Source organism: Ursus arctos, unplaced genomic scaffold, assembly GCF_023065955.2.
Source record: "Ursus arctos isolate Adak ecotype North America unplaced genomic scaffold, UrsArc2.0 scaffold_15, whole genome shotgun sequence".
NCBI lineage: Eukaryota > Metazoa > Chordata > Mammalia > Carnivora > Ursidae > Ursus > Ursus arctos.
In genome coordinates this window covers 24755429-24770488 of record NW_026622819.1, presented here as the reverse complement: position 1 = coordinate 24770488, position 15060 = coordinate 24755429, and the positions used below count along the sequence as shown (strand labels likewise).

At 45.8% G+C, this 15060-nt stretch overlaps 1 protein-coding gene and 1 non-coding gene across 4 annotated transcripts in view; both read left to right on the top strand.

Moving 5' to 3' along the window:
- TRNAN-GUU (transfer RNA asparagine (anticodon GUU)) lies at window positions 1-73 on the top strand. The gene has a single exon. It is a non-coding gene; the product is annotated as a tRNA-Asn (tRNA).
- A 10657-nt stretch (window positions 74-10730) lies between these two features.
- The window catches only part of MTMR12 (myotubularin related protein 12), a 65721-nt gene continuing 61391 nt past the window's right edge, over window positions 10731-15060 (top strand). Inside the window, exon 1 of one of the 3 annotated variants that reach the window (XM_026506757.4) lies at window positions 10731-10970. In XM_026506757.4, coding sequence (XP_026362542.1) covers window positions 10890-10970 — 81 coding nt within the window. In that variant the 5' untranslated portion in view covers window positions 10731-10889. The remainder of the gene's footprint in view (window positions 10971-15060) is intronic. The other 2 variants (XM_026506758.4, XM_044387011.3) reach the window with 2 other exon arrangements.

Below are 15060 nucleotides of genomic sequence, written 5' to 3'. Positions count from 1 at the left end.
GCCCGGCTGGCTCAGTTGGTAGAGTGCGTGACTGTTGATCTCAGGGTCGTGAGTTCAAGCCCCACATTGGGTATAGAACTTATTTTTTAAAAAAAGAAAGAAAAACAAAGCTCAGACCAACGTACCTATGAAGTTAGAGGGAAGAACCCTTAATGAGAGATTTATCAAATCGTATCCAGCAATATATATAAAGAATAATATAGGGACTCCTAGGTGGCTCAGTCAGTTAAACACCTTGCTCTTGACCTCAGCTCAGGTCTTGATCTCAGGGTCATAATTTCAAGCCCCACGTTGGGCTTCATGCTGGGCATGGAGCCTACTTGAAAAAAAAAGAAGAAGAAAGGAAGTAAGAATGATATACCACAGGGCACCTGGTTGGCTCTGTCTGTTTAGCATCTGTCTTCAGCTCAGGTCATGTGATGTGGGATCAAGCCCCACATCAGATTCGTTGCTCAGCAGGGAGCCTGCTTCTTCCTTTTCTCTGCCCCTCCCCCCACTTGTGTGTGCCGTCCGCCTTCCGATGGGGTTATGATCCCCGGTCCTGGGATCGATGGAGCCCCGCATCAGGCTCCCTGCTCGGTGCGGAGTCTGCTTCTCCCTCTGCCTTTCTCCCCCACTTGTGCTCTCTGTCAAATAAATAAATAAAATATTTTTTTTTTAAAAAGAATAATATACCACAACCAAGTGGAGTTTATCTTGGGAATATCTGGTTCACTTTATGAAAATCAATCAACATATGAATTTTACTACAAAAATATAAAATTCCTGTATCCCAGAATAAAACTTAAAGACAAATAACTGGGCTGATTCCACTAAGAAAAGAATTGGACACAGGCATAAAGATTTTTATTATGTTACCTAAATGGTCAAGAACCTAACAAATGGAACAGCCACATAGTGGATCGTTACATACAAAGGTGTAGCTAGGTATTTACTGTCACGCTGAGATGGCCACAAATAACCTCTGTAAAACCCGTATCTGTGAGAGTCCCCCTTTGCAGCACACGCATCTACCTGTGAACACACACGCAGGCTCCGGCTCCAAACCGCTAGCGCGGCTTATCTCCACGCTACGAGATCCTCGAGGACTTTTTCAACAGATGCAGATGATTTGACAGTGAACATGGAAAACTTTGGTAATAAATAATAAGATAAATTTCATTGTGTGAAAGTGTAAATGAGCAATGTACATGAGTGGGCAATTTTTTTTAAACGATTTTATTTATTCGTCAGAGAGAGAGCACAAGCAGGGGGAGCGGCAGGCAGAGCAGGCAGAGGGAGAAGCAGGCTCCCCACTGAGCAAGAAGCCCCATGTGGGACTCGGTCCTAGGACCCTGGGATCATGACCTGAGCCGAAGGCAGAAGAGATGCTTAACTGAGCCACCCAGGCGTCCTCATAATAATTCTTTAAAAAGAAGAAAGTGGTGTAAAAAGTCTTCAATAGCTCCACGTCCCTAAAGATAAATTTCAAAATCCTTCGCCTGGCATTCAGGGGCCCCTACACTGTAGCTCCCGCCTGTCCTTCCAGCCTCATCTTCCACCACTGCCCGTCTTGGAACCAGCGCTGTGACCTCAGGGCAAAGCCCTGGCTCTCACTTCTCCCCAGGGTGCACGTCCTGCTCCCTCTGAGGTCATCCTCATAGGCCCATGTGGGGTGCTCCTTTTCTGACCAAGAGGGACAGAGCCTTTCCTTCGGGGATGGGGGCGGTGTTGCCCTGGCACGCAACGAGACCAGGAGAAAAGTAGAGCAGAGAAACTTCCTTATAAAAATGAATCTGGGGCGCCTGGCTGGCTCCGTCAGTGGAGCCTGCAACTCTTGATCTCACAGCGGGGAGCTCGAGCCCCTTGATGGGTGTAGAGATTACTTAAAAAAGAAAAAGGAAAAAAGGAAAAAGAAATAAAAGGAAAAAAAAAGGAATCAGTTGCTTCTCTAACATTGTGTGGTTTCAGATTGAGTTCCTCTTAGTATTTTCTCTTCAGCTGATGCTGTCTCACCTGAGGGGGGAGAATGAGCTGACTTCCCTCCCTCTTTCTGGGCCCCCCATTTCAGCGGAGCCACAAAACTTCTTTTCAGATTTCTTAAACCTGTGTAAGATGTTTGCAAAGTCTGCGATTGCCTCGCTTGGTGCTTTACTTGGCTGCCCTCAGGATCTGTTCCAGAGACCAGGTGAATGAATGGTGAATAGACGCCAGTGTTCTGGAGGGGAACAGGGAAATGGCCGACCATTAACAGAGCTCAAGCAGAAAGTGACTCTGTAAAAATACTGAGATGTTTCTTGGCGGCTCAGCCATTTCTATTCCTTACACTCTCTTTTTGCCTTTGGACAAAAGGGATCTCTAAAAAAACAATTTTGATTACATTTTCACCTTGGGACAGATAACTTGTTCAGACCAAAAACAGCAGGCCTTTCAAGACCTCTGTGTTCTTTTACAACTCTACCTGAACAATGAGGCTTTCAGGTTTCCATGAGCGGGAATGGGTCAGTCAAGCTCAAAACAGGCTTGACTGCACTTTCAACAAAGATCAAATATCCCAGCGGGGAGGCATGCGCAGCCCGTTTTATTTGAGAAGGTTCTCCTGGCTCCTATGACAGCAATGGCTTCCTTCTTCCCTCTAAGATGATTAGGCTCCGAACACCAGTGGCCTTCCTTCCCCTGTGGAAAAGAGGTGCCCTCCCACCCTTCTTCCAGAATTTCAAACCAGATACAGCCCTGAACAAAACTGGAAAGGGAGAGAAGTTTCTCTCAGTGTCATCTTCCTTCAAAGTAGAGCATAAACAGCCTGGATGTCGGGTCCCTCGATTTTTCCCAACCAGCTCTGGAGCACCAGAAATTGTAAGACCTGGACATAATGCTCTGATCTCAGTTAAAATTCAAGGAGGAATAATACCTTATTTTTATTTTGTGATACGCAGCCTCCACATAGCTAGACAACATGTAAAGCATGGAGTCACGTCAATCTTAATAATTTGAGTTACCAACAAGCTTTTTTTGTTCCTCTTTCCTGGAGATCATGTCTGTATCAGAAGCCAAAAGATCTTGACTTCTATCATCCTGGAGTGAGTCAAGAGAAATTTGAAATGGAGAGTCAAAGAAAATAACAGGTTTTTCTGCCTGCTGCTTCCTCCCACCTACTCCAGACACACACACACACACACACACACACACACACACACACACCCTGCCCTGGGCTCCGAGCTGGGGAGAGAGCTAGCCTGGGAGAGAAAGAGCAGAGTGAGAAGCAGGTAGTGTCCCTGCACTTACCCTGCCCCACAGTTACCCCATCACTTAGGGAAACCAAGAGAAGGGAAGAGCTGGCCTGAGCCTGGAACCGCTACAGAGGACTTCGTAGGGCCATGGCCCTGCCGACCATCTCTCCTCCACCGCCTCCAGGCACAGAGGAGTTGAAATTGTGGCATGGACTTTCCAGGTGCTAGAGATCTTGCAAAAGCCGCTTGACTCTTCTGTGTCTCCCAAGGGTTTTGGAAATGATCCAGAGTATTCGGTAGCCCCCAAGTGAGACCCAGAAAGTAATTAGGAAGGAGAGCCAAGGTGTTCCTGGGAGGCTGCCTCACAGAGGGAATGGGCACAGCCATTCACAGAGAGGGCACAAACCCTCCCCAGGGATGAGGACTGAGCTGCAGCTCTGCGGAATCGCCACATCAGCCAGCTGCACACGGGGAGGACCGAGTGATCGCAGGTCCAAGTCTGCACCCTCGGAACCAGGCGCCTTCCCTGCCCAGGAACACACAGGACACCTAATGGGCCTGAGTCAGGGAGAGGGGCCACCCACCCTGCCCCACCCCGGCCCCACTGGGGCTTTGTGCATCCTTTAATTCAGGCCAGGGAGTGCGGGAAGACACGCAGAAGGGAGCTCTGGAATGGACTGTGACTGACTTAGAAGACTTGACGTGACAAAGATAAAGCTTAGAAATAACCCGATTACGTTGCCTGTGTTAGAGCCTCTGCCTTAGAATTCATGTTCAGGAAGAAGATTGTGTTACAGAAGTTAAGTCCCAGGGTGGCACGATCAGTGCAATCTCAGGACAGTTGTTTCACTTCTCTGAGCCTGGTGACACCCCCACCCCCACTCCTGAAAACTAATTTCTCTTCTGGGAGCAGCGCTACAGTCTCCAGGGGTGGCCCAGCCTCGGACACAAGCACAGTTTCTACTGCGTGCTGCCAGGGCTTGGGGACCCAGTGTGCCCAGAGGAGGCCTGGTGAAGGAGGACAGAGAAGGAACGGGTCCAGCCTCCTCCTCCTTTATCATTTTCCTTGATCCCTTGCCCGAGCTGAGGGAACACCCCCACCTGTGCTGTATGTTGGGAAGTAAAGCATTCCTATGAAACCTATTCTAAGCCAAAATGGTTTAAACAAAGAAGCAATTACCGTTTTGTAAAAGCAAAAATTGTCTTCGGATTTTTTTTTCATTAGCAAAAACAGGTACCGATGGAGGTCCTTCATAAACGGAGTGTTGTAACAGGAATTTTGGATAACGGGGGAGACATGCACCGTCCTTGCTCAGCACTTCCTAGATAGTCCTGTAGAGGGCACAGTTTCCTTGTCCCAGAGGCCCCCAGGGTTCAGGAACGCTCTGTTGCTCAGGGAGGTTCTAAAGGCTTTCCATCCATCTGACAGCTCTCTTCAAAGCACCAAGGGTAGCACTGTAGGGAATGCCGAGATGCGCAGGGGGGCCTCTTCTGACTGTGAGAAGCTCCCAGGATAGCTCTAGGAGAGAAGACAAAGGTGAGGAGGCCCTTTTGCTGTGATTCCAAGACATATTCAAGTTCATGGGCCAGTGCAGCATTCAGATACTGGATGCTTAGGGATCCAGAAGAGCTCTAGACTAGTTCCAACAATCTCTAAGGAAGATGTCAAAGAGGTGGTGACATTGGGGTTAGACCTTGATGGATGGCTTGATTTGGGAACTAATGCCAAGACAAGCAGAGACAGAAAATGACAATGTCTTATAAAAGGCTCTTGCTTTTAAATTGAAATCAAATATATTTTAATTGTTCACTTTAAAATGATTAATTTTATGTCATGTGACTTTCACCCCAATTTTTAAAAACTACAGGAGATAATTCTGTGTGTGAGTTTGTGTGTAATTTTAAATTAATTTCTTGTTGAGCTAGGTAATAATTCTGATGGCTTAAAATCCAGAGGTATAAAAGAGAATACAGTGAGGGGTGACTGGTGGCTCACTTAAGTGTCTGACCCTTGATTTTGGCTCAGGTCATGATTCAGGGTCCTGGATTGAGCCCCACGTCGGGCTCCACACTTATGTGGAGTCTGCTTGAGGATTCTCTCTCTCCCTCTCCCTCTGCCCCTCCTCCTGCTCATGCTTTCTCTCTCTCTCTCTAAAATAAATAAATAAATAAATAAATAAATAAATAAATAAATAAATAAATGTTTTTTAAAAAGAGTATACAGTGAAAACTCTTCTTTCAATCTTTCTTCCAAACACCAAGTTCCCCCTCTAAAAGCAATTGTCACAGTTCCCTTTATATCTATCCAAAGGTGTTCTATACAAATGTAAGGACCTAGGTATATGCTGTCTTTGTTTCTAGTTTTTTATACAAATGGTAGCCTGCTCTGCCTACTGTTCTGCCCCTTGCTTTGATCACTGAATATACTGTGGTTCTCACACCTTATGTAACAACACTGTAAACACTGTATATTCATTAACTTATTTAATCTTCAGAACAATCCTATGAGGTAGATGCCATTATAATCTTCCTAACCCTCAGTTTAAATATTTTTTAAGTTTATTTATTTAGTAATCTCTACACCCAAGGTGGGGCTCAAACTCATGACCCCAAGATCAAGAGTCTCATGCTCTCCTGACTGAGCCAGCCAGGCTCCTCTATGACCCTCATTTTATAGGGGAGAAAATTGAAACCTAAGAAGATAAATGTTTAATTAAGAGTCACACACCTATTAATTGGGGGAGCCAGGTGCTTGGAAGCAAGCACCTGACCCCAGAATATTTACTGTTAACCAAAACTTTACAACCTCTACTTAAAAACTTTTTCATTCTTTTTTACAGTTGCACGGTATCCCACTCTATGGCTGTTCCATAATTTATTCAATCGATTCCTTTGATGAACATTTAGACTTTTCCAAATAGTTGCTACAATGAGTAGGCTTGGGCACATGGCATTTCACACACGTATGGGTGTATCCATAGGTTGCATATAGACATGTATGTATGAAACTTTATGTTTCAGAAGTGAAATTATTGATACAGTTTTTGAAGGATATTGCAAAGTTGCCCTCCCTCTTGCCCCATCAATTTACCCCATCCTTCCCCTACCCCTTAATGGATGAGAATCTTCGTTTCTCCCATTCTCACTAAAGGCTCACTTCATATTGTAGCATCCAGTTCATGGTTAGGTGCTAGTTATAAAGGACACTCTCGCTGCTCTAGAGAACTTCCGGTCTTATTTATTTATTTATTTATTTATCTCCACCTAGAGCGTGGAGCCCAATGCTGGAAGTGGACTTGCGACCTTGAGATCAAGACTGAACTGAGATCAAGAGTCTGACACTTGGGGCGCCTGGGTGGCTCAGTGGTTAAGCATCTGCCTTCCACTCGGGTTGTGATCCCAGTGTTCTGGGGATCAAGCCCCGCATGGGGCTCCCTGCTCAGCGGGAAGCCTGCTTCTCCCTCTCCCACTCCTCCTACTTGTGTTCCCTCTCTTGCTGCCTCTCTCTCTGTCAAATAAAAAAATAAAATCTTAAAAAGAAAAAAAAGAGTCTGACACTTAACTGACTGAGCCACCCAGGCGCCCCCCCCCCCCTTTTTTTTTTTTTTTTACTTCCAGTCTTGTTGGGGGAGGCTGGGAGACAAGTCACAGTGAGACACTACTAAATCTTTATTTAATGAAAAACGAATCAGGCCATTAACTTGTGTTTGATGAGAATACAGAGCATAGAGTAGGCTCATCAAGACCCCCTACCGTGTGACCATCTTAAGTTGCATGTTTTGTGGGGGAAAAATTACCAGAAAGTCTTTGTTTACAATTTCTGAGTCTCCCTAGCAGGACCTCGTATTGTAGCGCACAAGACTGAGAACAGTCCAAATGCTTCTTAATCCAGATCTATTACTCACCATCCTCGGAGGAAGATTGAAAGAGCCCTGGCTGCAGCAAGAGGCTAAGGAATTTTCTATTTTCAGTGAAAATAGAGGGTGAATGGTCAGATCCAGACCATTTGCTAAAGTTGAAGTTTGGCAAGTGGACATGTGCGTTTTAGTCCTTGAATATTATATATATGTAATATAACATAATACATAAAATATGATATACATTCGAACTCTTGCTTCCCCCACGTAGTAATTGCCGCCTGGGCTGCTTTTCATCTAACAACATTTCACTCACTTAGGGGTAAATATTGATTGAATTCCTACTATGTGCCCATACCAGATAAAGATGAATAACATGCACAGATAGGCTGCTTCAAGTGACTCCAAAGAAGAGGAAATGGGAATGTGGCTAGGCTTAACTATCCACCAGAGGAAAACGTTTTCCCCCTATTTCAGAGTATGCTGTAGGTTTCACTTGTCTGTGGGAAGCTCTGCCTTTGGTCTGGCACTTGTTTCTATGTGAGCAAAGATTTGTTACTATTTATAATTCTCCAAGAAAGCTTAGGGCAGCATTAGGAGAAAAGGGTGACTTTAAAGTACTGTGTGTAAATTAAAATATTTCAACGTCTAAGGGCTTCCATCTGTGTTTATTAATAGATGGAGGATTATTTGACCTCAGCATGACAGGAATTTTTCAATCAGCTGGGAGAGGCTGTCCCAAGGAGATCTGACCCACACCCTAAAGAATAAGCAAAAATATGCTGATAGCTGGAAAACCTTAAGAGCAAGATGGAAACACGTTAGTTTATTCTCTGTCCTCATTCCCTTACTGCTTCTTAAAGAAAGTGTGGTGTTTTGTTTTGTTTTTTATCTTATGAGGCACCTAACTCAGTCAGTGGAGCATGTGACTCTTGATCTGAGGGTTGTGAGTTTGAACCCCACATTGGGTGTAGATCCTTCTAAAAAAGAAAAGAAAAGAAAAGAAAAAAGGTGTGGGTTTTCATCATTGAGGCTAAACTGCCCCTGGAAACAGCTAGTCTTTCACTCTCTAAAACCTTTCCTCTCTTGCTGGCTATAGTTTCCTGAGGGTATATGAATGCAGTGGTTGTGTCAAGTGTCCAGAATTATCACACTGCAAACCAACTTGAGCATAAATGGATGTTGAAGAGTAGGATAAAGTAATTGTCATAACGCAGGATGGCTTGAAGAGAGGGAAATTTGGTGCCGTCGATTAAAAATAAAAGCTGTTATTTCTAGTCCCAGGACTAGGCTAGAAATTAAAAACAAAAACAAACAAGCAAAAAACAAAACGTCTTTGTTAAACGAAGTCCCACAGCCGGTTATTGGGGGAAGTCACTTTGCTTCTCTTTCTACAGTCTGGGGAAATGGGTGAAATTAAGTCCTGCTTGGTAGGATTGTACCAAGACAGCTGTCCCTCTTTTGTTCTTATTGCTTACTGGGCATCACCTGGATCATCTTTAAGCTTCAGAACAATCCCCAAGAGATTGAGAAAATTATCACTGCCATTGCCATCATCCTACATAAAAACAGAGGCACTGAGAGAAGTACCTTGCTCAAAGACACAGAGATAATAAAGGGCATAGGCAGGGCCAGCTACACAATTTGAGGAGCTCAGTGCAAAATGGAAATGTGGAGTCCTGGCCAGGGGCAGGGAAGTCAACTCCTATTGCCACGGTGTATGGGCAAACCCCCAAGGGATTAGAACTGCTGTGCGTGGCCACATTTGGTACCTGCATGGTGGTGGGCACCAGTAGCCATGGTACTTCCAGTCTCGAGCAAGGATGGTTGTTTACCTCACCCAGAGACAGAGGAAGGGGTGGGGTGGGGGCTATGCCTGACCCTAATCATCTCCTAGTCAGTGTCCAGGCACCCATTGGGGTGAGAGGTGGGTGGCAATGGTGGAATGCGAGATTCCCTTCTCACTCCTTCCTAGCAATGAGCTTGCTGCCGCAACAGAGATGGGCAGCAGTCATGGGATTGGCTGGGGGGGGTGGGTCAAGGTATCAGGGGAGTGGGCACAAGGGAAGAAGTGGGGAGAGGACGGGAGGCAGGACTGTGTAGGAAATGAGGCTGCAAGACCCCTGGGCTTGCTCCATCGGCCCATCAAACTTCACTTAAAAAAACATAAATTCAAGATAAAATGATTGAGAATTTCAAGGTTGCAACTGCAGAGCATTAAACCTCAAACACTTCTAAGTGCCAGCCCAGTGTGACTGACGGCACTAGTTGCATGTCCAAGAAGCCAACCCTGGCCATAGATACCCAAGGTAACATACTATGGTGGAAAACCATGGAAATTCAAAGTCCTTTGAAAAGTAAGAAAGTAAAAATTTGCCCTGTCATGTCACTTTGAAAGTAAAAACTGCTGTGAAAGAAAGTGATATTTTAGTCTGAACAAATAACTTTGTTCCTCAACACCTCCCTGAAGAGTGTCTTTCTTTATGAAGACCGACTTGGTCTTCTCAAATAGAATTGGCCCCTTTCAATTGCGCTCCTTCCTAATTTGCATAATCACAATGTTAGGAATTGGGGCATTGGAATCAGACAAACCTGGGTTGGAATCCTAGCTCTCTTAGTGACTAGTTGTGAGACCCGGGCAAATTACTTGCATCTATTGTCTCACCTGAAAACCGGGATAATGCTACTCAACTGTGGCTCCAGGGCCGCCATACTGGATAGGCTTGACGAGGGCAATCTAACTGGAAATGCGGCTACAGGACTTGCCCTGAAACTATGTTTGCAAAAATAAGCACATTCGTTTTCCCTTGGATTTTATGTTTATTTGGAGTGGCTTTGGGAGCGACGCTCATGGAGATGAAGAAGGTAAAAAGCATTAGTCACAGTGCCTGACAGTGAAAAAATTCACTGCAAATATTTATTCGTTTTTTACACTAGACTCACCTTGAGAGTCAGGTCCTTTCTTATTCACTTGTGTCTAACACAATGCTTGGCACCAAATGTGAAAATGAATTTTCTTTGCAATTTTCACTAAAAATGAGGATTTTATCGGTAACTTAGGAAAGTGGATACAATAAGTCTCTTAAGGGCTTTTACTCTTCTGTCAGAACACAAAGAAACAAAAAAAAAATAGTGGAAAAATGAGGTCGACGGGTCTTTTATGATCATTCAAACCTATTCCTAAGTCCCTGTTAACAATGATTTGTCTCATCTTTGCCTACATTTAAAGTAATAAACCTAGACGTTATCGATGTGGATCTGGAACTCATACGGCAGATTTGGATACACCACACTTTCGAAAGTTTTAAACCACAACAGCAAGAAAACCACCGCAACAAACCAATGTTCACAACTTAGTGACCCTAGCATCGTTGGACGACAGCGACATTCTTGCTATCCAATAGCCGGGGAGTCCGGAAAGAACGCTCTCTGGATTGGTCAGATGAAACATCTTTCTAGGTTCATTCAAGAAGTAGCTTGGCGTGGTTCTAGGCCGTCAGCGCCTCCTGCCCAATCAGAGAACGGATGAGGCGGGCTTTGCCGGAGTGGAGCCTATCTCCGAAGGCAAATCTCTGCCGTCGGACCCGCCTGTCGCCAGCGGAGGGGGCGTGGTCTCGGCCGCGGGCTCCCGACTCCCTGGGCCCGCGCGCGGAGTGGGCGGGGCGGGCGGTGTCAGCGGCGGAGCCGGATGCGGGCGTCGCCGCGGCCGCCGCGGCCCTGGGGATGGGCGGAGCCCCAGCCGCCAGTGCCGGTGGCCGCCGCCGCTGCCGATTCCAAGCGGCCGTCTCTGCTCCCGCGCGTCGCTGCTTCCTAGGGCGGCGGTATGCTGGGGAAAGGGGTAGTCGGCGGTGGCGGCGGCACCAAGGCGCCCAAGCCCTCCTTCGTGTCGTACGTGCGCCCTGAGGTGAGGGGGCGCCGCGCTGGCGGGGCGTCGGGCTGGAGCTGCCGGGGCGAGGGGCGCCGGGAGCCCCCTCCCCGCTGCGGGGAGGGCCGCGGGCGCTTCCTGTGCGTGTGCGGGAGGGGAGCCGGGCGGGGTGAGGCCCTCGGAGGCTCTCTGGGATCTCGCGCGGGCTGAGGTGGGGACCTCCGGCGCGGGCAGGCAGGTGCCCGAGCGCCGGGCCCAGTCGCCGGCGACCAGGTGAAGGGGCCCGAGCCGGGAAGGTGCTGCGGCCCGGGCCGCGCCTGCCTATCTTGGCGTGGAGCTGGGGCCCTGGGTACCGCGGGAGGGAAAGGGCTGCGCGTTTCGGGCCCCCGTGGGGACCTGCCCAGAGCCCGCCGCCTGGGTGGGTCTGCCCTGCCCTTGGAATTTCTCAGTTGAGTCTTCAGAGCTCGCGTGTCTCGGCTGCCTGCTTCTAACAGTGCTATTTGATGCAGCTGGCTGGATACCGTGCACCGCCTCCCATCAGCAAGCAGTGCAGCTCTCTCCCTTGAGAATTCCCCTCTGTCATTTCTTCCCCCTTTCATTTCACCCCTTCTTGCTTTCCTCCTGGAGTTTTACGGTCAAGTTCATTCATTCATAAAATATTTTTTTGAGCTCCTACACTGTTCTGAACTCTTTGGATATATATACATCAGTGAACAAAACAAAGATCCCTGCTCTTCTGGCGCGTATTTGACGGAGAACGGAGTAAACAATAAGTAAAATAAATATAAGTAAATTACATGGTTATATTAGAAGGTGATAAGTATCAGGGGAAGAGGAAAGTCACCATTTTCCTCCTTGCCACAGTGGCACTTGAGCAGACCTGAAGGATATTTGGGTCTGAGGAAAGAGTAGTGCTGGTAGAGGGAAGTCTGGAGCGTTGGAGGCGCATCAAGGAAGTCAGCCCTGAAGAAGCCAAGTAGGTAAGGGGAAGAATCATAGGAAACCAGGTTAGAGAGGTTATAGCTTGTAGGCCATGCTGAGGACTTCTTGAGCAATAGTTCCCAATCCAGCTGCCTAATGAGATGCATTCTTACTTTGGATTCCTGAAGGTTTTTCCTGCCCCTCTCCCCAGTACTTTAAGCAGCAGTGTGCAGGAGCACTATAAAACTCATCGTCCTCAGCTGTCTTCCCACCCCTTACAGCAAAGTAGGTGGGCTGTGGAGGAGACGTCTTGGTCAGGGACTGCTTCTGTAAGACCACCTGAGGCCTGAAGCCTTTATGCATGCATCTTCAAATTCAGTGTATGTGTTTTCTCTAGTTGAGAATACTCGTGAAATGGGTTTTATTTTTAGTCCTAATTTGAAAATAAAAACCCACTTCCTCCTTAGATGCTTGATAAGGAGTCAGGGTCATCTTGAATTTTCAACAGTCTTCCCTTGTATTGGGGGAAAGTAATGTCGGTTTCTCTTTGTGTCTTTTTTGATTGAGCCCTTGCTGAAATACAACTGATCTTTAACCTTTCCTGTTCAGTGAGATTAAACTACAAATGGAAAGGCTTCTGAAATGTGGCCAGAGTTCAAGAATGTTCAGATTTTTCATCTACCAAGTGCACATGTTGTAATTAGACATGTTTTCCCTCTTTACCCACAGTGCCTGATACATTTCCTTTGAGGGATAATTAGGGAAGGGGAGTGGTTCAGTCCCAAAATGGTGACATTTTTCGGATCCCTATAGTTGGCAGTTTTTGTTTTCTTTCGATGAAATAGTGCTGTGTAGACACTGTTTCTTTGTTGTAATCTGTCTCTAAAAATATTTTATAAGGGAGGGAAGGGCTCTGACCTAAATTGCTTACAGTTTTTAAAAGATAAGGTATGAGGGGGTGAGAAAGCAATTTGTTTTTAAGTGTATAACTTTTGCTAGATATCATATTATTGGAAATTGACATGAGCAGCTTTGAGGCGTAGCTTATGTACCTCTGAGAATACCGGGTCTGGTAATCTCTTGGCTCATTCAGGAGGAGGAGTCCCTCAGAACACTTTTCTGGACTGTCATTCTGTTTCTACTCCTTTCCTTCATATTGCTTTCATCTTTACTGCATTTGGTGTTTTGTCTTCCTATCACTTCTCTGTATGCGCTTTGCTTTTGTTAGCTGGGAAATCGCAGGTTTCACAGGCACCTCTCTGCTGGGTCACTGAGGTGCCAGAACAGTCTTCATGCTGTATGATGTAGTGATACCTGTGCCTGGTGATGAGCTTGTTCTTGGCCAATCAGATCTTGGAAGGCTCAGCAGTGGGTTTCTTCAGTATGCCAGAGTCTGTCAAGGGTCATTACTTTGTGTTAAAAACAGTAGTGCTCTACTGGATAAACTAGTTGAAGACGATGCTTTTAAATATGATAGCTTATTTTTTGGGGGGATTAGAGAGGATTGACGTCTGTCCTTGATTCTGAGTCAGTGAATGTGAACGTTAAAATCCTGAACTGTAGTTTAGGACCTTGGGTCATGTTTTGTGAACTCTGTCCAGAGGGTTACAAATCAGTAGAGCTTGTAAGGGAGAAGCCAGTGGCTCTGGAAATTGAAGTGAATGGGAGGGAGAGAGCTGGATCATTCTTGGTGGTACCAGATGGCTGGTACCTAGAAACATCTCAGCATCACCACCCCAGCTTAGTCCCAGGCAAACAGTGCAACGGACATTGTGCCTCTGTGCAAGCGAACCACTGGGTGCCCCTTCAAGGAATAGTTGGGAAGCCAGATCCATTTTTCTTGCTAAATAAAACACCTGTTTGAATTATTATTTCAGAAGCTATAAGTGTTCATTGTAGAAAAATAAGAAAATATAGATTTGCAAAGAATTTTTTAAAGAAAAATTACAAGCAACTCAGTGTACCCCGTCAGACGTGTATAGGTGTATGCATATTTTTTCTAAAATGGTTTTAATATTGCTCATATTATTTTGTAATCTGCCTTTTCACCGGAAATCTATATTGTAAATGTCTTTCCATGTCTGTTGTTAATCTATAGTGTCATTTTAAATTAGACCCGTTTTCCACAACAGAAACACACACTGTGATGGGGAGGTGTTAGATAGCACAAAGAGCCAAAGAAAGCAGTGTAATTTTTTTTTTTTTTGAAAGGATTTTATTTATTTTGAGAGAAAGAGGGAGTGCGTGCATGCAAGTGAGAGAATGGGGCGCTGGGCAGAGGGAGAGAGAATCTCAAGAAGACTGCACGCCCAGGTGGAGCCTGACATGGGGCTTGATCTCAGGACCTCAAGATCATGACCCATGCTGAAATCAAGAGTCAGCACTTAACTGGCTGAGCCACCCAGGTCCCCATGATTTTTTTTTTTTTAAGTTTATTTATAATCTCTACACCCAATGTGGGGTTCGAGCTCGAGATCAAGAGTCGCATGCTCTACCAAGGGAGCCAGCCAGGCGCCCCATATTTGTAGATTTTTAGATTTGGGAGAGAATTTAAAGATAATCTTTTCCACCACTGTACTCTTCCTCTGTAATGCAGATATGGAAATGAGGCCCGGCAAGGTTAAATGTCCTGCCCAGCACCACAGAAGTATTGCAGTCCAGAGATAAGAACTGTCTCCTGGAGCTAGCAGTGCCTGTGGCTAAGCCAGACCCACAGGAGCTTAGGAAAGGTTTTTATGTAGACGTGGGAAGGAAAAGCAAGAAGAGAAAAGAAGATTGAGGAAGGGTCAAAACAAAAATCCAGATTAAGAACCATTTTTTTCTTTTCATTTATCCCTCAGGGAAAAGAATGTGTTTGATTGCCTAATTTTCATTTAAGGCCATATCTTGTCATGGAAAGAAGTGAACCGATCTATGATCTTGTGTTTTTTCAAGAGATAATAGCTGGAGGTATTTATCAAAATAGTACAGTGAATAATTACTAATATTTATTAGGCACTTCTGTGTCCCAAGAACTGTGCTTATCTCATTTCATCCTTTCAACTGTCGTATGCAGTGGATACTATTACTTCCTTTTGTGTGTTTAGATGTGGAGAGACCCAGTGAAGTTAGTACCTTGCTTGGGGTCACAGCTGGCAAGATGTGGTGCCAGGATTTAAACTCGAGCAGTCTCGCTCCAGGGCTTTTCTTCCATCCTTACATTTATGAA